We start from the raw sequence: 25,680 nt of genomic DNA on the forward strand, positions 1-25,680 counted from the left end.
AGGGTATACCTACAGGTTTAGGATATATGAAGGAAAGGCCACCCCCAAACCAGACTGCATCCTGGACTACAATAGGTACATGGGAGGGATGGACTTGTAAGATCAAGCCCTGAAGCCCTACAGCGCCATGCGGTGTGGTATAAGAAGCTGGCCGGGCACATCATACAGATGGCTTTGTACAATGTGTACGTGCTACGTCGATGTGCAGGCCAGAGGGGAACTTTCCTGGAATTTCAAGAGGTGATTATCAAGAACCTAATCTTTAGGGACCAAGAAGGGGGGGCACCCAGTACTTCTGGAAGCGAGCCCACACGCATCGTACCAGGGCGGCAACACTTTCCAGGAGAAGTTCCCCAAACTGGCAAGAAGGGAAAAAGTCAAAAGAGGTGCAAAGTCTGCTATAAGAGGGGGATAAGGGAGGACACAATATATCAATGTGACACGTGTCCCGAATAACCAGAGCTCTGTATGAAAGCGTTTTAAAATTTATCATACATCCCTTGGTTTATAATTTACCCCAATTTTACTTACCCTGATGCACTCCGCACAGCTTATCCCCCCTCGTCTTTCCCCTCTGAGCCCTGCTGCGTGCCCAGGCAGCTGATAACAGCCACATGTAGGGTATTGCAGTACCCGTGAGAACCCACATTACAGTTTATGGGGTGTAGGTCTCCGGTCAAAATGCTCACTACACCTCTAGATGAATGCCTTAAGGGTGTAGTTATTAAAACGGGGTCACTTCTTGAGGGTTTCAACTGTACTGGTACCTCAGGGGCTTCTGCATACATGACTTCGCACTAGAAAATCCCCAGTAGGCCAAATGGTGGTCCTTTCCTTCTGAGCCCTCCCATGGGCCCAAACGGCAGTTCACCACAACAAATGGGTTATTACGGCACTCAGAACAAATTGCGCAACAGAATGGGGTATTTTGTTTCTTGTGAAAATAAGAAATTTTCAGCCAAAACTACATATTATTTGGAAAAAATAATTTTGTTTTCATTCCCAGCCCAATTCAAATAAGTTCTGTGAAAAAACTATGGGGTCAAAATGGTCACAACACCCATAAATGAATTCCTTGAGGGGTGTAGTTTCCAAAATGGGGTCATTTGTGGTTGGTTTCTATTGCTTTGATACCTCTGGGGCTCTGCAAATGTGACATGGCACCCGAAAACCAATCCAGCAAAATCTGTACTCCAAAGAACACACAGCGCTCCTTTCATTCTGAGCCCTCCCATGGGCCCAAACGGCAGTTTATCACCACAAATGGGGTATTGCCGCACTAAGGACAAATTGGGCAACAAAATGGAGTATTTTATTTCTTGTGAAAATAAGAATTTTTGAGCTAAAATTACATCTTATTGGAAAAAATGACATTTTTTTAATGTCACAGCCCAATTGAAATAGGTGCTGTGAAAAAACTGTGTGGTCAAAATGCTAACAACAACCATAAATTAATTCCTTGAGGGGTGTAGTTTCCAAAATGGGGTCACTTCTGGTGGGTTTCCATTGCTTTGATACCTCTGAGGCTCTGCAAATGCGACATGGCACCCGAAAACCAATCCAACAAAATCTGGACTCCAACAAACATATAGCGCTCCTTTCCTTCTGAGCCCTCCCATGGGCCCAAACGGCAGTTTATCACCACAAATGGAGTATTGCCACACTAAGGACAAATTGGGCAACAAAATGGGGTATTTTGTTCCCTGTGAAAATAAGAAATTTTGATCACAAATGACATTTTATTGGAAAAAATTACATTTTTTTCTTTTCAGAGCCCAATTCAAATACGTGCTGTGAAAAAACTGTGCAGTCAAAATGGTAACAACCCTAAATGAATTCCTTGAGGGGTGTAGTTTCCAAAATGGGGTCACTATTGGGGGATTCCTACTGTTTTGGCACCTGAACACCTCTTCAAACCTGGCATGCTGCCTAAAATATATTCTAATAAAAAAGAGGCCTCAAAATGCACTAGGTGCTTCTTTGCTTCTGGGGCTTGTGTTTTAGTCCACGAGCGCAGTAGGGCCACATGAGGGACATTTCTAAAAACTGCAGAATCTGGACAATACATATTTAGTAGTGTTTCTCTGGTAAAACCTTCTGTGTTACAGAAAAAAAAATGAATAAAATTGAAATTCAGCAAGAAAAATGAAATTTGCAAATTTCATCTCCACTTTGCTTTAATTCCTGTGAAATGCCTGAAGGGTTAAAAAACTTTCTAACTGCTGTTTTGAATACTTTGAGGGGTCTAGTTTTTAAAATGGGGTGTTTTATGGGGGTTTCTAATACATAGGCCCCACAAAGCCACTTCAGAACTCAAGAGGTACCTTAAAAAAAAGGCTTTTGAAATTTTCTTAAAAATATGAGAAATTGCTGTTTATGTTCTAAGCCTTGTAACGTCCAAGAAAAATAAAAGAATGTTCAAAAAACGATGCCAATCTAAAGTAGACATATGGGAAATGTGAACTAGTAACTATTTTGGGTGGTATAACCGTCTGCTTTACAAGCAGATGCATTTAAATTCTGAAAAATTTTCTCTACATTTTGCAATTTTTCACCAATAAACACTGAATATATCGACCAAATTTTACCACGAACATGAAGCCCAATGTGTCACGAGAAAACAATCTCAGAATCGCTTGGATAGGTTTAAGCATTCCGACGTTATTACCACATAAAGTGAAATATGTCAGATTTGAAAAATGGGCTCTGAGCCTTAAGGCCAAAACTAGGCTGCGTCCTTAAGGGGTTAAACACGCCCAGTTGGACTTTTGCAAGCCTCATTTGCATAAACATAAAAATGGTCATAACTTGGCCAAAAATGCTCGTTTTAAAAAAAACAAAAAAAACGTTACTCTTATCTACATTGGAGCGCCGATCTGCTGCAATAGGAGATAGGGGTTGCAAAATCTGGTGACAGAGCCTCTTTAATAATTTTCTACAAATGAAAATTGCCGTTGTGTAACTATACACAATTGTTTATGGTCACACATGAGGTTTAGGCTGTGTTCACATCACGTTTGTGAACTATGTTGAGCATATGTGCCGATCCGGTGTGCATCGGCAAACCTTTTTTTTTTTTTTCTTTTATACCGCTGTATAGAATAGCATAGTAGACTACGCTTTTCTATACAGAGAGATACGGTATAAAAACGTATACTGTTTTTTTTTTTTTTTATAATGGCGACTTACAGTATGTTTATACACTAGCATACGTCACAGCCTCCGATGGAAGGCTTAAACGTGATGTGGACGGACACAGCCTTAGTCAGATCATAGCTAAAACAAATGATCGTTCCACATACATTTGAAGCACATGAGCAACGTATGACAGTGAGTGAGGGGCCTGCTCCAAAGAGCTTAAAATCTACAAGGAAATGGGGATGACGCAAGAGTTAAAAAAACTTTCTTTGTACTATGGTCAAACCATCTTTTGTACAAAATTGAGGAGGACACAGACTTTTTAAGCCGCCTGAATCTGATTGTCCCGGGAAGAGCATTCCAGAGAACTGGTGCAGCACGAGAGAAATCCAGAAGAAAGGAGCGGGAGGTTCAGAGGATGGAGGAGGTCATTCGTAGACACGGGTGGAGCAGTAGGCAGAGATGTAAGGAGGTGCAGCACTGGGGAGAGCTTTGTGGACAAGAGTTGGAATTTTGGATTATATTTTAAAGGGAATGGACGACCAGTGCAGCGACTGGCACAGGGTAGAGGCGTTAGTATAACAGCCGGTGGACAGACGGATGAGCCAGACTGCTACATTCTGGACAGACTGGAGGGTCTAGTGAGGGAAACACAGATCAGGAATGATTTACAGTAATCAAGGCAAGAAAGAATCGGCAATGAGTTTTGGCTGTTTCCACAGTAAGGAAAGGGTGGAAAGAAGTTTTTAAGGTGCACGTCACATGTAGGTCATAGAAAGATGACGGCTGCTCTTCATGTGTGGTCATCCGTCGGCAGCTTGGGCAAAAACATGGGAAATGAAACAATGTTTAGTCATGTTGATAAAGAAGTGTTCCTACATATACATAAAAATGAAATAAAATTGGGCATAACAAAACAAGAGAAGGACTTAAAGTATTCTGGTTACAAGTAAGTTTTGCAGCAGTACTCAATGTCAAGCAGCAGCTGCACAAGCAAAGAACAATTTAAAGGTTTATGAGCCTGTGATCCTAATGTAATATTGCCCCTCTAAAAAAAACAAAAAGAAAACAAAAACACACCTCGAATATAGGATTCAGTTTCAGGCTTCACATTGTAAAAAGGATATAGGGGGAGCTGGAGAGGGAGATTGTTAGATGAATAGGAATTCTCTTTTACAAGAAGAGGCTGGAAATATTGGACTTACATAGTCCATTATAAAAACTGGCACATGATTTAATAACTCCAAGATTTAATATACGAAAGGGTTCTTTACAGTTAGAGCAGTCACACTATGGAATGTCCTACCCCCAGAGGTAGTAATGGCAGATACTATGACAGAAATAAAAAAAAAAGGTCAAAATACTTATCTAATGACAAATGGCATAGAGGGTTATAAATAATGAAGCAAATGAAAGATTATACTTGATCTGAGGGAGGTTGAACTTGATGGTTGAACTTTTTTCAGCCCAAGTAACTATGGAGTGAACAGCTCCCATCATATCAGGCAGATACTACAAACTAACATAATTACCAAGTAAAGTCCCCGAGAGGTTGACCGGCAATATGACAGCAACAGAGAGGACGCTGGCGACAGCCAGGAAGAATATGATGTGCCGCTGGAAGGAGAGGTAGTGACAAGCGTCTTCTCCACATCGCTCATAGAGGTCCTCATCACTAGGATGGAGAAGATGTAACATTCAGCTCCATCACACATCAATATCAGTATAAAAGTGCATGGTTTACTGGGGCCAGGGCTCCACCTGGACTTCTTGTAGCGCTACGGAATGATTTTATGACATTTATATATATATATATATATATATATATCTCCGTATATACTTACCGCATCTGAAACGCTGAGGATATCCAGGAGCAAAATCCCTGCAAAAGAAAAAATATATATAAAAGTCAATTAACATTCAGAAAAAGAAAGGCTTCAGGGCTATGTACACCGTTGAGATACAGCCGATTTATATCCAGTATACGGAGCAGCTGTATCTGGCGCTGAGACCTAAATCCGTCAGATCAGGAGGACTGACGGGTTCAGTGTCAGCGGGTCCTGCGTGTGATCCACCTGTTATCGATCACATCTAAGTTATGAACGGTCAGAGACACGCAGGACCCGCTGACACTGAACCCGTCAGTTCCGCTGACCTGACGGATTCAGGTCTCAGCGCTAGATACAGCTGCTCTATATACAGGATACAAAGCAGCTGTATCTCAAAAAGTAAAAATAATTTTTTATAAAAAAGTATATTAAAGTTGCACCAAACACACGGATACGCGTTTTTATTAAAAAAGATACAAATGTCAAAAGGTGTACATAGCCCTTAAAGTCAAAGTTCGGGTCTATTCACACTGTTTTTGTAGTGTGTCGGATGTATGCGTAGGATTTCCGGACGTAGGCCTAGGACAGAAGCCTCCGACATATGCCACTATAAAGGCGTGCAGTGGTATAGGTCGCCAATAGACTCCCATGTTAAAAGAAAACGTTTACCGCATGTTATCCGTTATTTTCTAGATACCTTTGTATGGTTGTAATGAAAAGTTGTGCAACTTTTTAACATACTTCATTTTCAAGATCTCTGATTGCTGACAGTGAATAGGAGCATTCTTATTTACAAACCCATCCTGATTAAGTCTTGCTGAGGTGCAGAGCTTGATACAAGACAGAGCTTTGATACACTGTAACAATCCCTGCACCTGTGTCAGTTGGACATGAATATAAATGTCTTCATTCATTGGCAGCAAGCGGAGGTTTCTTGAAATTGCAAGGAACTGAAACACAAAAGTATATTAGAATATTGCAAGAATTTTTTTTTTTATTATACAGTGATATTTTTTTAATGGGGTTGTTTTGTGAAGAACCCCAGTCCATAGGAATATGAAAGACATAGAGGGGGGGGGGGGGGGGGTCCCTCGCTTGGGCCCCTCCTCCATGAGTCAGAACGGAGAGCTGCTCTGTAATGTCCGGTCCGCCGTGTTTTGCTTCGTTTCCCCTGCAGTGACCTGAACAACGAGCTTCCCGAAATGGTGTGTTTACCGGGAGCTCCGTGGTGAGACAACACTTTTAATATGGAATCTGATAATGTAGAAAGTCTGATAATCCGGCACAGAAGCGAAGGATATTTTTACATATCACAAGACCAGGAGCCGAAGACGGAGCAGAGAGAACCAGGAGACTCCACTGATTAAAACAACAGCAGATTTTATAATTTTTCACGCTTTTGATTTTGAACTCCTAATCCAGAACACTTGATAACCGAGGACCTATCAGTCATAGTTGCCGGATTAAAGGAATTTTGTGTAAAATCTTATTAAAAGGGACGGTCCCTTCTCCTGTATGCTGGGTATGCCTTCAACAGGATAATCACAGCGGGATGTTTTTGCTGCCGCCCCCCCCCCTCTCCTCAATCAGCTTTTTGCAGTGGTTGTGCCAAGACATCTCATGTATCACACGGACGACACTTCAGACTCATTCTCAGAAAGACAGGGAGACCAGACCGTCCCTTTACCTACCAATATACAGCATATATGTGTGAGAAGTGACACAGATGCGATACATACCTTGTCCCTTTCTAGCTCCTCGTTAACTGAGGATGAAGAGGATAATCTCCGGTATCTTCGCTGGGGCATGCTGCAAGATAAAAAGAAAAACATGTGATCCTGAGTTACATCCTGTATTATACTCCAGAGCTGCACTCACTATTCTGCTGGTGGAGTCACTGTGTACATACATTACATTACTTATCCTGTACTGATCCTGAGTTACATCCTGTATTATACTCCAGAGCTGCACTCACTATTCTGCTGGTGGAGTCACTGTGTACATACATTACATTACTTATCCTGTACTGATCTTGAGTTACATCCTGTATTATACTCCAGAGCTGCACTCACTATTCTGCTGGTGGAGTCACTGTGTACATACATTACATTACTTATCCTGTACTGATCTTGAGTTACATCCTGTATTTTACTCCAGAGCTGCGCTCACTATTCTGCTGGTGGAGTCACTGTGTACATACATTACTTATCCTGAGCTACATCCTGTATTATACTCCAGAGCTGCACTCACTATTCTGCTGGTGGAGTCACTGTGTACATACATTACATTACTTATCCTGAGCTACAGCCTGTATTATACTCCAGAGCTGCACTCACTATTCTGCTGGTGGAGTCACTGTGTACATACATTACATTACTTATCCTGAGCTACATCCTGTATTATACTCCAGAGCTGCACTCACTATTCTGCTGGTGGAGTCACTGTGTACATACATTACATTACTTATCCTGTACTGATCCTGAGCTACATCCTGTATTATACTCCAGAGCTGCACTCACTATTCTGCTGGTGGAGTCATTGTGTACATACATTGCATTACTGATCCTGTACTGAACCCAATAAAGGGTAACTAAACTTTCAAAAAACTTTTTGACATGTCATAGTGAAATGTCAAAAGTTTTGATCGGCGGGGGTTTAAGCATTGAGACCCACACCGATCGCTAAAAGAAAAATGGCAGAAGCACTCCGGTGAGCGCTGAGCCGCTTCATCCCTGATGAGCAGTTGGTGTTCGGGTTCATAGACTTTCTTTTGAGCCCATACACCAATTCCTATGCTTTCCGAGAGAAGCCAAACAGAAACGAAGCGCTCACTTGAGTGCTTCTGCCGCTTTGTTTTAGATCGGTGGGGGTCTCAGTGCTTTAACCCTGACAAATCAAAATTTTTAACATGCCAATATGACATGTGAGAAGTTTTTTGAAAGTTTAGTTCCCCTTTAAAGTCAATTGGGTCTGTCGGTCGTCGTTGGTGTCCGTCATGTGACAGATCCATCATAGAATGAAATTATTTTTATCTGCTCCTAAGACTGAACAGGAAAACGGAATTCATAGCAAAGATGTGTAACGTAGGGTTAAGCCTTAGAGCAGTGGTCTCCAACCTGTGGCTCTCCAGCTGTTACAAAACTACAACTCCCAGTATTCCCTGATTGCTGCATGCTGTCAAGGCATTCTGGGAGTTGTAGTTTTTCCAACAGCTGGAGAGCCACAGGTTGAAAACCACTGCCTTAGAGGGTCCCAACTACAATGTAACATTCCCATATAGCCAAAGGGTGCCATACTGTCTCGGAGGAGGAGATTATGTGACTATTAAAGCCCAACCATAACCCACCACTCCCAACATAGATCTGGTCAGATACAGTGACGTGGCTTTACATCAAGCAGGTGCAGCCACCTTAAAAATATATAGATTAGAATAAAATACCTCTCAGCGTCATACACAAGAGCCACCCGTCCATAATCCCAGAAATTCTTCCGAATGATTGAGAAAATCAGCAGCAACAACTAGGAGAGAAAAAAATATTTCAATAGAGTTGGGGGGAGATAAGCGGCAGCAAGCCACATAAGCCTCTACTTATCTCCAGGGTATCATACAGGAAAATTCCATCCTGTTATCTGCCGATGTTCTGCCTGGCCCCATAGGATATAAGTGTATGTAATTAGAGAGACACTGCGGCTGGCACCTCGTATGGGCACATCTGCAGGGACGCTTCTCTGGCTGGTACATCTGTATGGGCACTGCTGTAGTTGGCACATTTGTATGGGCACTGCTGTAGTTGGCACATCTGTAGGGACGCTTCTCTGGCTGGTACATGTGTATGGGCACAGTAGTAGCGGCGTGGGATAATTGGATGGACTCTGCTATGCGGACAATACTACGAGTCATTCTATGGGAGGATACAATAGGTCATTCAGGGTTGATGTTATTCCTGTGAGAGAGCGTATCCAGAGTGTATCCAACTATTGTATCTCAGCAGTTTTATTGGCAAGTGCCTAATTGCATCTAATTATAAAGGATTATAATTACCCACTATAAATGAAATCGATCATCATTACGACTGCCTACCACAAAGCAGATGACGTCCAGCACCAAGACAGTAGGGACTCCTCCGAACGTCACCCCTTGGAGGACTGTGCTTCCCGTATGGCCGCCGTAGCAGTAATTCTGGGAATCATTGGAACCATTTCCGATGCGGCCGTCGCTCCAGGTAGTAAAAGCGGAGGAGTCGCCCCCAAAATGAAACGGGAAGGAATGAAACATCCGGGCGTATCTGGAATAGAGGAATGACGTCATCAGAGGGGCCACAAGACAAGCGGCCGAGAAAACCTCAACGTCTCCAATCACTGAGGAAGAAACTTATTACATGAAAATTATTCTATCAAATCTGCTGTAATGAGGAGCGGCGAGTGCGAGATTATGAGAACCTCGTTATATGACATGAAGCGCCTCAGATCCGTCACATAGAACACCACTGCGCGATTATAAGCGGACGACTCCACCAGCTGCTCCGTCACATGAAGCGCCTCAGATCCGTCACATAGAACACCACTGCGCGATTATAAGCGGACGACTCCACCAGCTGCTCCGTCACATGTAGCGCATCAGATCCGTCACATAGAACACCACTGCGCGATTATAAGCGGACGACTCCACCAGCTGCTCCGTCACATGAAGCGCCTCAGATCCGTCACATAGAACACCACTGCACGATTATAAGCGGACGACTCCAGCAGCTGCTCCGTCACATGTAGCGCATCAGATCCGTCACATAGAACACCACTGCGCGATTATAAGCGGACGACTCCACCAGCTGCTCCGTCACATGAAGCGCCTCAGATCCGTCACATAGAACACCACAGCACGATTATAAGCGGACGACTCCACCAGCTGCTCCGTCACATGAAGCGCCTCAGATCCGTCACATAGAACACCACTGCACGATTATAAGCGCACGACTCCACCAGCTGCTCCGTCACATGAAGCGCCTCAGATCCGTCACATAGAACACCACTGCGCGATTATAAGCGGACGACTCCACCAGCTGCTCCATCACATGAAGCGCCTCAGATCCGTCACATAGAACACCACTGCGCGATTATAAGCGCACGACTCCACCAGCTGCTCCGTCACATGTAGGGCCTCAGATCCGTCACATAGAACACCACTGCGCGATTATAAGCGGACGACTCCACCAGCTGCTCCGTCACATGTAGGGCCGGGCGCTATCACCGAAACCAAAATCACGATTAATTGAACATGTAACCTCAATTAATGAACGATTATTTAGACCACACCCCTTTTTGCATGCTACGCCATGGAATTAATACTTATCCCGAGCCGGCTGTATATAATATACCCCCTGACATTGACCCCACACAGTATAATGCCCCATAGCTGCCCCAGACAGTATAATGCCCCCATAATTGTCCCCACACAGCATAATGCCCCATATAACTGCCCCACACAGCATAATGCCCCATATAACTGCCCCACACAGCATAATGCACCATATAACTGCCCCACACAGCATAATGCCCCATATAACTGCCCCACAGTATAATGCCCCATATAACTGCCCCACACAGTATAATGCCCCATGTAACTGCGCCACACAGTATAATGCCCCATATAACTGCCCCACACAGCATAATGCCCCATATAACTGCCCCAGACAGTATAATGCCCCATATAACTGCCCCACAGTATAATGCCCCATATAACTGCCCCACACAGCATAATGCCCCATATAACTGCCCCACACAGCATAATGCCCCATATAACTGTCCCACAGTATAATGCCCCATATAACTGCCCCACACAGCATAATGCCCCATATAACTGCCCCACACAGCATAATGCCCCATATAACTGCCCCACACAGTATAATGCCCCATATAACTGCCCCACACAGCATAATGCCCCATATAACTGCCCCACAGTATAATGCCCCATATAACTGCCCCACAGTATAATGCCCCATATAACTGCCCCACACAGCATAATGCCCCATATAACTGCCCCACACAGCATAATGCCCCATATAACTGTCCCACAGTATAATGCCCCATATAACTGCCCCACACAGCATAATGCCCCATATAACTGCCCCACACAGCATAATGCCCCATATAACTGCCCCACACAGTATAATGCCCCATATAACTGCCCCACACAGCATAATGCCCCATATAACTGCCCCACACAGCATAATGCCCCATATAACTGTCCCACAGTATAATGCCCCATATAACTGCCCCACACAGCATAATGCCCCATATAACTGCCCCACACAGCATAATGCCCCATATAACTGCCCCACAGTATAATGCCCCATATAACTGCCCCACAGTATAATGCCCCATGTAACTGCCCCACAGTATAATGCCCCATATAACTGCCCCACAGTATAATGCCCCATATAACTGCCCCACAGTATAATGCCCCATATAACTGCCCCACAGCATAATGCCCCATATAACTGCCCCACAGTATAATGCCCCATGTAACTGCCCCACACAGTATAATGCCCCATGTAACTGCCCCACACAGTATAATGCCCCATATAACTGCCCCACAGTATAATGCCCCATATAACTGCCCCACAGTATAATGCCCCATATAACTGCCCCACACAGTATAATGCCCCATGTAACTGCCCCACACAGTATAATGCCCCATATAACTTCCCCACAGTATAATGCCCCATAGTGCCCCCCACACAGTATAATGCCCCATAGTGTCCCCCACACAATATAATGCCCCATAGTGCCCCCCACACAGTATAATGCCCCATAATGTCCCCCACACAGTATAATGCTCCATAGTGTCCCCCACACAGTATAATGCCCCATAATGTCCCCCACACAGTATAATGCCCCATATAACTGCCCCACACAGTATAATGCCCCATAGTGCCCCCCACACAGTATAATGCCCCATATAACTGCCCCACACAGTATAATGCCCCATAGTGTCCCCCACACAGTATAATGCCCCATAGCTGCCCCCACGCTGTATAATGCCCCATAGCTGCCCCCACGCTGTATAATGCCCCATAGCTGCCCCCACGCTGTATAATGCCCCATAGCTGCCCCCACGCTGTATAATGCCCCATAGCTGCCCCCACTCTGTATAATGCCCCATAGCTGCCCCCACGCTGTATAATGCCCCATAGCTGCCCCCACGCTGTATAATGCCCCATAATGTCCCCCACACAGTGTAATGCCCCATAGCTGCCCCCACGCTGTATAATGCCCCATAATGTCCCCCACACAGTATAATGCCCCATAGTGTCCCCTACACAGTATAATGCCCCATAGCTGCCCCCACGCTGTATAATGCCCCATAGAGCCTAGTAAAAAAAAATATATACATACACACCGAACCCCGTTCCAACAATGAGTGGAGGAGATCCCTCTGCTCCTCCGGTCTGTGCGGCTCAGCGCAGACAGGGGCAATGACGTCACTGCCTCGCACCCGGCGATACATAGTAAATGGTAGAGCACAGACTTTACGGCCCCTCCTCTACCATTGGATTCAACTGTATCTGTGTTCTGAAGATGCAGATACAGTTTAAACCAAGGAAAAAAAAATTGGAAAAAATACAAATGCACAAGATGATGTCGGTTAATTTCGGTTTCTGATTTTTTTTTCGATTAATTGTCCAGCCCTACGTCACATGCTGCGTTATAGAGGTATTGTCCCTGAGAAGCGATGCGCATAGAGGTCCTACAAGACTAACACAGGGACTCTGCACCCACACAGGGACTCTGCACCCACACAGGCTCCGTACACAGATGGCCTGGGCCAGTTATGGAGTAACCGAGGTGTCTGGAAGAACCTCAAGTGAACAAGATGGACATTTAATATAGATATTACTCTGCTCTGAATGGAACCCATGGTAACATATCACATGGCGACTGTCCAGACGGCTGCGCCAAAGGTGTAACTTTAAAATGAACGTCCGTCTTATATCATCATGTCATTTTTCGGTCCAAACTTCTCTCCTGATTTATTTCTTTATATATCTTTATAGCGGTTGAAGCTTCGCTTTTCTGATACAGAGCTCCAAATCTCCTGCAAAGACATAGAGCAAAAACATAATATGCTAGTTACCTGCAGCCACCACTAGAGGGAGCTCACTGCATACTGTGTTCCTATTACATTGTTTGCGGTATAAACAGTAAGCTCATAAGTTCCCTCTAGTGGCGGTTGCCGGTAACTACCATGTTAGGTTTTAGATCTATGTCTTTGCAGAGGATTTGGAGCTCTGTATCAGAAAAACTGAGCACACACCGCTATTAATATAGAATAAGAAACGTATCAGCAGGGAATATCGACAATAAAAAAAAAACGCTATGCAAAAGTGGACATTATTTCAACCTCCCGAACATTAGGGCCCTGCAGAGCAAGAACCGATCATTATTAGTACGGCTTTGCTTTGGTCTAGGATTAAGAAAAAAAGACTTATTTTCAGGAACAGCGCCACTCCTATCCATGGGCTGCGTCTGGTACTGCAACTCACCCTGAATCACTTGAATGGGGAGAAGCTGCAATACAAGAAACAGGCCATGGACAGACGTGGAGCAGAACGGACTGTTTTTTGGACCACCAAAAGGACAGAAGGAGCAATTTTTGGGACCCCGTTAAGCAGTAAAGACTCTGCTCCCGATTTAGCCCGAGTCAAATCTTATTGGTTCAGATTGTGTCCACGTGACTGTGATGACCTTGCGGTGTAGGAGGCGGCGGCGGACATCAGCCCGGAGGTCATACGTTTTTTTTCTAGCAACGGAATCACATATTTTACTTCCTGTTTAAATTCTTTTACATTTTTTACCGTACGGTTATGATTTTGACATCGCGTCTTTCTTCCTCTTTAACACCAACTGCAAACACTTATGTGACCGCGCAGAATACACAGAAACCTCTCCAGGAGCCCAGGGTTTCTGCTCGTCATCCGGGAACTCTTTATAATTACTGAAACCGTCATTAAATAAAATATAACAAACCCAAAAAGTCACTGCCCCTTGTCACCTCCCTCCGAACGTTGCTCCAAAAGTGAACACTGCTATGATGGGGGTTATCCTCGTGATGTCATATCCATATGGTCACATGACAATATCTTAACCCCCATCATCCCTCGGCTCAGCTTTATAAAAACTAGTAAAGTCAAAGCCATTTAAAGGGGTAGTATAGGATTATTAAACGTGGCTGCTTTCTTTAAAAAACAGCGCCCCACCTGTCCACAGGTTATATGTGGAATTGCAGCTCAGCCCCATTCACTTTAATACAGCTGATCTGCAATACCAGAAACAACTTATATACAGGTATGGTCCGTTTTTTGGAAGAAGGCCGCCATGTTTTTCCAATTCTGTACTACCCCTTTAATAACTTGAATAAAAACGTATCATGCACATTACGCGGTCTTCACTGAGGGCAGAACAGTGACAGACACGCAAAATTTTAGCGGTCTGTCTCGTATTCTCTCCGGACACGTCTATTTTAGTAAATACTTGTAGTCCCCATGAAATAATAATTCTGGAACATCTTTTCTTAGAATTCTGCACGTTCCTCTGTTATTCATCCTTAAAATTTATGAATAAATTGACAACTGGGTGTCACCATTCCCATTGTCATAGGGGCGTGTCCCTGCACAGTCTCATTCTGTCAGCACTGATTGGACATTGTGTAGGGACACACCCCCAACTGGTAACAGCCAGCTGTCAATTTCTTCTTGAATTTCTAAGAGGAATAACAGAGGAACGTCACAACCTAGCTTTCTAAGGAAAGATGCTCTAGAATTGTTATTTCATGGGGAATTCAAGTATTTAGTAAAACAGACCTGTCAGGAGAGGTGACCGGTACTAAGAACGCACATGAAGAGTCCACGCAGTAACGACGGAGTCCGGAGGAATTAATGAGCTGCCGATAGCTCCGCCCACTCTCCACTGATTGACAGATATCTCCCTATACACAATAATAGGGAGACATCTGTCAATCAGCAGCGAATGGGCAGAGCCGGCGGATAGGGAACGGAGCTGGCGGATAGGGAGCGGAGCTGGCGGATAGGGAGCGGAGCTGGCGGATAGGGAGCGGAGCTGGCGGAAAGGGAGCGGAGCTGGCGGAAAGGGAGCTGGCGGATAGGGAGCAGAGCTGGCGGATAGGGAGCAGAGCTGGCGGCAGCTCATGAATACTCCTGACTCATCTCATGATCTATAGGTTAGTACACATGTAGGTTTTTAAAAAAAACTGAAAAGCGGATTGCGCTGTGTGAACATGGCCTTAGAGCAGTTTCACACCCGCCGTTTTGATACGGTTTTTGAAGCCAATGCCAGGAGTGGTTCATAAAGGGAGGGGAAGTTTATAGGAGATTCTACTTCTGTTTTTTAATTCCCTCCTGGTTCATCACAATGCCCCGTGTTCAGCAGATTTTGGACCTCTGTCCTTCTGTTTGTTTATTTCTTGTTAATTCCCCAATTGTAAAGCGTCGCAGAATATGTTGGCGCCATTTACATAAAGATTGTTATCTGGATGAACGGTCTCATTATTTCTCTACACACATTCATTTATAGATTTTGTTTGTTTTATAAATGACACGATGGGATTTGTTGCAACGATCATAAGGTCCCTCCGTGGTCGCAGTGCGGTGATCCTGCGGTTTTCACCGTGACTCGCAGTTCATAGAAAGCGTCTGTACGATTGCTGGGAAATCGGTAATAGGAGGCAGCGCGGCGGTCACTTGTTTATCAGGCCGCGGCCTATGTCGTAGATTGTTAGGACATCTCCTACTGCCAAGGGCATCCAAAAATATTCTAGAACTTACTGATGTGGACGCACGAAACTTACAGGTAAACAATGAGAGTCAGCGTAGAGGACAAGCCCGAGATAACAGTCCTCCGCAAGGTCGCCAGGAATAAATGGTTACCGGAGACCAGTCAACCGATGACACAAAGAGGGTGATGTCAGTGTCAGACTCTGGTCACATCTGCGCCGTGGTTTCCGGTAAAACGGACACCACGCCGCAGTGACGGACCAGTCGTACGACGTAACCCACCGACGACCCCCATTGACTTAGAACGCGGTTCGTCTGGTTCCGCCACGGTGTCCGTAGTTTAGACGGGAAGATTAGCGATGTGCGCAGGGTTATTCTTCCCGTCAAATCCGACAAAATCTGCGAGGGAGGCCCCAAGGCAGATGTGAACAGAACCTAAGAGGGGTTTTCAATCTCTACAGGGGCCCAGTGCAGAAGCTTTACCTGGGGCCCCCACCGATCAGGTAAGGATTGACCTATAGGCATAGTGGGCCTAAAAGTGTGAATATCCACATATGAATATCCTGAACATGGTGTATTCATATGTAAATGAGATGGATGAATATGCTAATTAGGTGATCACAGTGCTGTGGGAGAGGAGAGGAGGACACCCAGGGAAGGATAATGGAGGGCTAAAGGGGGCGCCAGAGGAGTGGACAAACATTTTAAAGCCTTACATGACTTAAGGTGTGGCCTAATTGATGGGCGGAGTCTAAGATGCCAGACTATCCATGTATATAGGTTCCGGGGATGTAAATGTAGTAATGTCTATATATACACACAATATAAAACGAAAGCCTTGTATGAAGTGTTAGCTCCATATGTAACATCAGGCACTTCTGGAATAGACAGACGACCGTCAGCGACCGCCACCACAGCGCCGTGACCCCTATATATAGCATTCATTGAATCTTTGTAAAAAAAAAAATAAATAGCGACCCCCCACACCCTTTCTTCTAATCATTCTTTAGAGGGTTTGTGCAGCAGCCCAGCTATTGAATAGTTAATATATAAGGCTGTGTTCACACGTCACAATTTTACTGGTTTTGTGAAAATCACAGCAAAAGGGATCAACTTTTTTCCTAGAAACAGAGCCACTCATGTCCATGGGCTGTGTTTGGTATTGCAGCTCTGTCACATAAATTAATAGGGCTGGGTTGCAATACCAGAAACAGCCTTTGAATAAGAGTGGCGCTGTTTAAGGTGGAATTCCTTTAAAAAAATAAGAAAAACTCACCTCATCGGTGAACTGGGTTGCCCACTAATTACTAGGACAAAAGGGTCCTAGTGTTTTATAGACCTGAATGGGGCTGTAAAGTGAACCACTTTATATAGAACAAAGTCAACATCTAGCATGGAGATAAGGCAAAGAGGCACAGCCGTGCCCCCTTATCAGAATGTCAGGGCTCCATTGTAGAGTCGTGGGGCCCCGGCTTCTTTACCCCAATTTTGTAAACGGTGGACATGTAATAATCCATATATAGGAGATAGCGCCCTCTGTTGGTTAGTATCATCGCATAACGGAATCGGGGAAAATCTCTGAACCGACCATGCCAAGACTGTAACCAAAAGCTGCGTATTCAGTATTTGCCCCATTAATGAGGGAGCAATTTTAAACAGCAAGAAGTGCCCCACCTGGTCCCCGCAGATCCCCTCAGCAGATCGTAGCAGCTGTTTATGGCAGCCTGTATTTTCTTGATTGGGCGGAGGCCTGTGGCAACGTGCGGACAGCATGGCGACTCACGTCATTCAGTTGCCTGTATTCTGACGAGGCAGCCACCAGGAACACGACCTCCCCGCAGCTCAAAGAGAGAAATTCTAGTAAAACACGAGCAGATTAAAGAATAAAACATCTCTTTAAAATCGATTGCTCCCTGTTATCAGCCACTTCATAAACCCCTTTACTTTGAAATGTATTGATCCCTGTTATCAGCCACTTTATAAACACCTCCAATGGTTCTTTTAAATCTATTGCTTTCTGTTATCAGCCACTTAACGGCTGGGGCAAACGTTATGAATGAGTGACGGGAAGTCCAATAAAATCCCTGCCCCCATGTCACGTATCTCCAGTGCGGAAAACCTCCAGAACGAGATCCATACGTGTCATCAGACGCTCCCCTTATAACGCGCAGGACTATTATAAACTAAACACCTTAGGAGAGCGTTATCTGTGTTATGCTATATATGTGTTTGGGTATGTTCACACGAGGGCGTCCGTAACGGCTGAAATTACGGGGATGTTTCAGCCTGAAAACATCCCCGTAATTTCAGCCGTACCGGCATGTGCAGACGCTTGAACGCCGCGTCCATTACGGACGTAATTGGCGCTGCTATTCATTGGAGTCAATGAATAACGGCTCCAATTACGGCCAAAGAAGTGACAGGTCACTTCTTCTACGCGGGCGTCTATTTACGCGCCGTTATTTGACAGCGGCGCGTAAATATACGCCTCGTGTGAACAGACAAACGTCTGCCCATTGCTTTCAATGGGCAGATGTTTGTCAGCGCTATTGAGGCGCTATTTTCGGACGTAATTCGGGACAAAAACGCTCGAATTACGTCCGTAATTAGTGCGTGTGAACATACCCTTATGTTATATGCTATAGGTGTTATGCGTTGCGCTACAGGTTACATGCGTTGCGCTACAGGTTACATGCGTTGCGCTATATGTGTCATGCGTTGCGCTATATGTGTCATGCGTTGCGCTATATGTGTCATGCGTTGCGCTATATGTGTCATGCGTTGCGCTATATGTGTCATGCGTTGCGCTATATGTGTCATGCGTTGCGCTATATGTGTCATGCGTTGCGCTATATGTGTCATGCGTTGCGCTATATGTGTCATGCGTTGCGCTATATGTGTCATGCGTTGCGCTATATGTGTCATGCGTTGCGCTATATGTGTCATGCGTTGCGCTATATGTGTCATGCGTTGCGCTATATGTGTCATGCGTTGCGCTATATGTGTCATGCGTTGCGCTATATGTGTCATGCGTTGCGCTATATGTGTCATGCGTTGCGCTATATGTGTCATGCGTTGCGCTATATGTGTCATGCGTTACGCTATATGTGTCATGCGTTACGCTATATGTGTCATGCGTTACGCTATATGTGTCATGCGTTACGCTATATGTGTCATGCGTTACGCTATATGTGTCATGCGTTACGCTATATGTGTCATGCGTTACGCTATATGTGTCATGCGTTACGCTATATGTGTCATGCGTTGCGCTATATGTGTCATGCGTTACGCTATATGTGTCATGCGTTACGCTATATGTTATATATGCTCTATGTTAATATATGTAATATACTAAATATTATTTGCCCTGCCGTATGTTATATGCGTTATATGACAGGGCTTATCTAGGGATGAATACACTCTTCTATTTTAGTGGGCAGCATTGTGGTATATACAGCTGATAGTACAGATCTAGCGCTGGGACAATAATAGCAAAAGCGATCGCTCAATAAACAAACAAAATCGGTGCCAAGATCCATTTCTAGCACCATCTGTCTGAGGCTGCGGGTGAATTCATTACATAGGATAACGCCGCCCTGTCCGGTCACACTGCGCTCGCATGTCACAGCCATAAACAGGGAGAAGGTATGGAGACTGGTCTGCAGGACGCCCCGAAAAGAAGAGGCGGCCATGTAATACAAGTATGCCAGAGCAGCCTTCTTAGTGGCTCCCCACTCTAATAATGGGGTGAGTTGCGAGTGGGGGTCCCCCGTCTATAATGTTATGTCCTAATGAGGCCTATAGACAGGGTTGTCTTGCTAAGACAACCTCTTTATAGGGGTATTCCAGCCAAAGGCAGTGGAGGCCAGCCATTAGGAACGGGGTTAAAAAAGGGGGTCCCCCATTCCCTTATGCTAAATTATGAGGAGCTTAAATGGAGTGGCAGACGAGCGTGCCGGCTGTCAGACTCCCACCGATCTAACATTTATCACTTCTCTAGTGGATCAGTGATAAATGCTTTTGGCTGAAATAAAACTAATAATAACTCTAAGTTCTGGATACCTACAGCCACGTGTCCGACCGTAAGGAAAGACGAGCGAGCGCACGTGTCCGACCGTAAGGAAAGACGAGCGAGCGCACGTGTCCGACCGCAAGGAAAGACGAGCGAGCGCACGTGTCCGACCGCAAGGAAAGACGAGCGAGCGCACGTGTCCGACCGCAAGGAAAGACGAGCGAGCGCACGTGTCCGACCGCAAGGAAAGACGAGCGAGCGCACGCCCGACCGTATAGAGGAGCGAGGGCACGCCCGACCGTATAGAGGAGCGAGGGCACGCCCGACCGTATAGAGGAGCGAGGGCACGCCCGACCGTATAGAGGAGCGAGGGCACGCCCGACCGTATAGAGGAGCGAGGGCACGCCCGACCGTATAGAGGAGCGAGGGCACGCCCGACCGTATAGAGGAGCGAGGGCACGCCCGACCGTATAGAAGAGTGAGCGAGTGCACGTCCAACCGTAAGGAAAAACGGCCGTGCCTGCATGTTTATGGGGGGCTGGGGGGAGACTGCTGTTGGCTGACCGCTATCTAATGTGCATGACCATCCTAAATCGTACGGATTGACTTCAGGTCATTTTTGGATGGTAGATTTGTGCTGTATATACTTCATACTTCGTGATTTTTTGATTGTGAGGAAATGTTCTGTAACCACAATGTGGTAATTGTCATAAAGCCGTTACCTTTAGTGCAAGGAGAAGTTGAAAGCAGAAACGTGTGCAAATGAAACTCCATTATATATCCATGATATTTTCTGTAAGTCCCAAGAATTCCATGAATGTATCGGTGAGTGGTGTATATAGGGCTGAGTGCCCTTTAAGTGCTTCACTTTCCTTCTATATGTAAGGAGCTCTTGACGTTTGTAATTATGTAAACTTGGCGCCGCTCCAACGCTCACGTGGCATAACTCAGCCGGGCTAGAATCACAGCGACGGCGCTTGTGGTGACGCAACTTATCTTAAAGGGAAATGACAGCCAAAAATTGAGTTGAACATTGCAATTATTCATAATGACAACTATGGACAGGATAGTTGATAATTTTCTGATTGCGAGGGGCCCCACCGATCGCGAGAACGGAGGTCCTGAACCCCCTGTTACTTTTCACTCGCTGCTCGACGCTGAATGGAGCGACAGTCAAGCACGCGCGTTACCATTACAGGGCTGGATCCATCAGTCCCGCCGATGTTGAAGGGAGCAGCAGGCACATGCTCGACCACGACTCCACTGTGGTTAACAACTCCCGTTCTCGCGATCAGTGGGGGTCCCAGTGTTCAGGCAATTATCACTTTTCATGTGGATAGGCGACAACCCCTTTATAGGACCAAGTGTAGTCAATGTATGGCACCTGGTTCCTGGCGTTAAGCCCGCGCCAATATAAGATGATGGTGCGGGTTTAAAGCTCCTGCAAACCAGTAGGTCGAGCGCTCACCCTGAAGAGAAGAAATAAGTGGCTTATTACCGCTGATCAATTTATTATTATTGGTAATGATGCCCATGGCAACCATTCTGATTTGGCAGGTTACAATGCAGGATCAGACTACGCAGGGCTTGTTTGTAGTCTGTTACCATGGAGACACTAAGCAACAACAACAAAAAAAAAAAGAGTTGCAAAGATGGATTTGCACTGTAAAGCATCCGCTGAGACGTAAAATTCTATGGACTTGGAAGTCGTATATAGAAGCGGGTGTAAATAAGAATAACGATGCTGCCCATAATAACCATAAAGATTCCAATATTTTGAAAGTTACAGGGGTTTTTGCATCTCGACAACCCTTTTCCTCACATGAGACCACCCTTTTAATAGGACGGTATTGCATTTCTATAGACAACTCCACAGTTTTAGGCGTTTTTTTGCAGGCAGAAATTTCCGGAATTTTGAGGCAGAACTTAAAATGCCTGCACGTATTTTTTCGCGTTCTTTACCGTGCATTTTTTGGCTGCAGACTTTGAAGCTAATACAAGGACCGAGCGCAAAAAACGCAGCGAAAAACGATCAGAAACTTGCACCGTGGCTTTTTTTCTGCCACCCATTGATTTCAATGGGAGGTCCGAGGCGCAAACCACGGCAAGAAAGGACATGCCGCATTTTTTTCCCGCGAGTGGCCAAAAGCCGCTTGGGAAAAAGACGCCTCTGCTTCCCATTGAAATGAATGGGGGCGATTTGGGACATTTTTTGGTGCGGATTCCGATGCGGTTTCCGCGTGAAAAAACCTCTGTGTGAACTGACCTTTACCCTGCAGCTGTTTTTATATCTATATAGTATGAGGATACCCCTTCTCTTGCCTTTAAAGGGGTTTTCCCATCAGGGACATTTATGACACATCCACAGGAAATGTCAGATAGATACGGGTCCCACCTCTGGGACCCCCACCACTCTCTACAACGGGGCCCCCATGAACCCTGTTCTACCGCTCTGTGTTGCGGCTGAAGCGCGTGATTCCAAATTATGAAGTAGAAAACAGCGTAACTCACTGACCTACGCAGTTTCCGTGACTCCCATAGTAGTGAATGGCAGCATGCGAGCTACGCTGTTTCCGTAACTATCATTAAGTTCTATGGGACTTACGAAACAGCGTAACTCAGCGAGCTCAGCTGTTTCCATACTTCACAAGATTCAGCCACAACACAGGGCAGTAGAACGGGTTCAGGGGGCCCCGTTCTAGAGATAAGTGCGGGTCCCAGAGGTGGGACCCGCATCTATCTGGCATCTATGACATCTCCTGTGGATTTGTCATAAATGTCCCTCATGGCAAAACCCCTTTAAGGGGGTAAAAGACCCTAAAAACCTAGACCTCTAGATGTGGCGGGACTGAGGGTCCAGTGTCAGCAGGTGCAGGATTCACCTGTAATCTATCACATCTAAGTTATGAACTGTCGGAGACACGCAGGACCTGCTGACCCTGAACCCGTCAGTCCCGCAAACCTGACGGGAACAGGATTTAGCGCTACATAAAGCTGCTCTGTATAAAGAATACAGAAGAGATGTACCTCAAAAAGTATTTTTAATTAAAACTATTTATAGAGTTCCACCAATCACACTGATATTTTTATTAGAAAAAAAACAAAAACGCGCCATTCAAAGTCTTACAAGGAGGGAACAAGAAGCCTTTCATGGCCTATAATTCCCAGCTGTGAGTGCGTCCGGTATGCGATGTAGTAAATGTTCTCATACAACCACCCACAACGTGGTACCGGAACGATAAGCGCGGGTTCACAAAATGCAGTAGTGTGCCGTTTTGTAAAACGCGTCAGTTTTTTCTGCGCAGCACACTAACTCAATGTGTGAACCCAGCCTATGTAACATACATGAGAGATGCAGAAAAAAGGTTTCTCCAAAACTCCTTGAACTTACATTATTTTTAGGCTCTGTTCACATCTGCGTTGGGGTCTCGTTCTGATTCGCCGTCTGAGGTTTCCGTCAGAACGAGACCCCGAGCAGACACAAACTGACACCGACGTCACCATTGATTTCAATGGTGACGGAGCCGGTGCCGTGGTTTCCGTTTGTCTTTTCTGTGCAACAGGTCAGTCGTTTTGCCGGAAGCAATATCGTAGTCGACTACGATATTGCTTCCGGACAAAAACGACTGATCCGGTGCACAAAAGAGACAAACGGAAACCACGGCACCGGCTCCGTCACCATTGAAATCAATGGTGACATCGGTGTCAGTTTGTGTCTGCTCGGGGTCCCGTTCTGACGGAAACCTCAGACGGCGAATCAGAACGAGACCCCAACGCAGATGTGAACAGAGCCTTACATGTATTGACTCAATGGGCACCTTCACCCTGAAGCCTAAAAAGTTTGCAAGTAAATCCGTGTGTATATATATATTCACACACAGCGTTTTGCTGCATTTTTAGACCAGGATCACACACAGTTTTGATGCAGTTTTTGGCTCTGTTTTTTTTAAGCCAAAAGTAGATCCATAAGAAACAATAAGGTAAAAGGAAAGACGGAGGCGTCTCCTTTTTTTGCGTCCATTCCTGTGTTTGGCCGGGTTCCCACGTAACGTAAACACTGCGAAATTTCCACAACGGAATTCTGTGCGGAAATTCCACAGTAGCAGTAAAACGTTCGTACTTACCCCCTCCCTCCTCTCTGCGTGCGGTCCGGCCCCCTGGATGACGTTGCAATCCGTGTGACCGCTGCAGCCCGCACCGTCATCTTAGGAGGCCGGACTATGCGCAGAGAAGGAGGGGGAAAGTACGAACGTTTTTTTTTTCCCCAGCGCTGTTTTCTGCAGCGGAAACGAAGTACGATAGGTTGATTTTTATTAATGTTTTTTCCAGAACAGCGCCATTCTAGTGAATGGTTGTTTCTGGTATTGCAGCTTAGCCCCATTCAAGTGAATATCGGACACAACCCATGGACGAGGAACGCCATTTTTTAGGGGGACCCATGGATTTATTTTTGCAATCCGAAATCACAGATGAATAAACAGCGGGTGTCGCGTGCCCCTCGTAGGTTATAAAAATCGCACAGACCCGTGTTTGTAGGGATCGCTGTGGAGGACTTGGCCTATACCCAAAAACAGGGGAAAATGTTTTCTCATAAAACCTAAAGGTCTGGGTGGAAAACGCTGGACACCGTGTGGTTTCTGCACGTGACAAATAAAATCTATTCGCACTGCGAAGGACGAGCTGTCCGTGTAGACAGTCCGCGGACCCAACACGACTATTTGTGAACTTTTTGTCCTAATGGAAAAGTCTTCTTATACTGGAGGGGGGGGGGGGGTATATATGAAGAATAGTCACACGCGTCCGTCCCGCTGACTGATCTACAATCCGGCGTTTTCCATTCATTGAGCCCCTTTGACTCAATAAACTTTACAAAAAGCGTTGGAAAGTGTTTATTCAAAAATTTTGCAACTTTATACGGCACGTATTGTAACGTTTATGTCGTAATCTATGAAACTCATCTCCGTTCATGCGTTATTTTTTGGACGCCTCCTTTATCAGTATACGCCGCGCGATTATACAAAGCCAAATCACTACATGCCATAAAGTAAGTGACCCCCTCCCCCCACTTGTAACAACTTCTCAAACAGGTTCCCATGATATTCTCCTGAAGACACAAGCAGCAGATCTATAATCTACAGACACATATAACACATTGTTAACCCTTCCCTTCCTCCACACGTGTATCAGGAGGGGGGCAGACACTCACCGGCTACTGCTTTCCCCGGCACATGGGGGAGGGGCCGCTCGTAGTTTGGGGTCCTCTGATAACTTGTTGTTACAATGTTTCCCCTGCTCTGTGTCCGCAGCTGCTGCTCCCGGAGTTCTTGGGCTGGGAGGGGGCGGGGAGTGTTGTTGATTCTGCGCATGCTCCTTGTGATTTGTTTTGAGTGGAGTTGTCTGTAGCTCAGTGGACAGTGTGTAGTGATGTGTAGTGGACTGTGTGTAGTATAGTGGACTGTGTGTAGTATAGTGGACTGTGTGTTGTGTAGTGGATAGTTGTACATACTTCTGCGTGTGTTATGTATAGTAGACAGTGTGTAGTGATGTGTAGTGGACTGTGTAGTGTATGTATTGGACTGTATGTAGTGGACTGCGTGTGTTATGTATAGTAGACTGTGTGTAGTGGACTGTGTGTAATGTATAGTGGACAGTGTGTAATGTGTAGTTGACTGTGTGTAGTGAATAGGAGACTGTGTGTAGTGGACTGTGTTGTGTGTAGTGGATAGTTGTACTTACTTCTGCGTGTGTTAATGTGTAGTAGACTGTGTAGCAGACTGTTGTGTAGTGTAGTGTAGTGAACTGTGTATAGTGTAGTATAGTGGACTGTATAGTGTAGTATAGTGGACTGTGTATAGTGTAGTATAGTGGACTGTGTATAGTGTAGTATAGTGGACTGTGTATAGTGCAGTATAGT

General features: G+C 45.4%; 1 protein-coding gene across 2 annotated transcripts in view; it reads right to left on the reverse strand.

Annotated features, from left to right (window-relative positions):
* The window catches only part of TMEM63A (transmembrane protein 63A), a 52,296-nt gene extending 27,202 nt beyond the window's left edge, over positions 1 to 25,094 (reverse strand). The window contains exons 1-6 of one of the 2 annotated variants that reach the window (XM_075863408.1): positions 24,973 to 25,094; positions 9,049 to 9,253; positions 8,407 to 8,486; positions 6,707 to 6,776; positions 4,983 to 5,020; positions 4,671 to 4,813 (exon numbers count right to left, since the gene is read on the reverse strand). In XM_075863408.1, the coding sequence (XP_075719523.1) occupies positions 4,671 to 4,813; positions 4,983 to 5,020; positions 6,707 to 6,776; positions 8,407 to 8,486; positions 9,049 to 9,243 (526 nt within the window). In that variant the 5' untranslated portion in view covers positions 9,244 to 9,253; positions 24,973 to 25,094. Of the gene's footprint in view, positions 1 to 4,670; positions 4,814 to 4,982; positions 5,021 to 6,706; positions 6,777 to 8,406; positions 8,487 to 9,048; positions 9,254 to 24,972 lie in introns of those variants that run through there. The other variant, XM_075863409.1, reaches the window with a different exon arrangement.
* Between the last annotated feature and the right edge of the window lie 586 nt (positions 25,095 to 25,680).

This window comes from Rhinoderma darwinii, chromosome 4, assembly GCF_050947455.1.
Source record: "Rhinoderma darwinii isolate aRhiDar2 chromosome 4, aRhiDar2.hap1, whole genome shotgun sequence".
Classification (NCBI taxonomy): domain Eukaryota; kingdom Metazoa; phylum Chordata; class Amphibia; order Anura; family Rhinodermatidae; genus Rhinoderma; species Rhinoderma darwinii.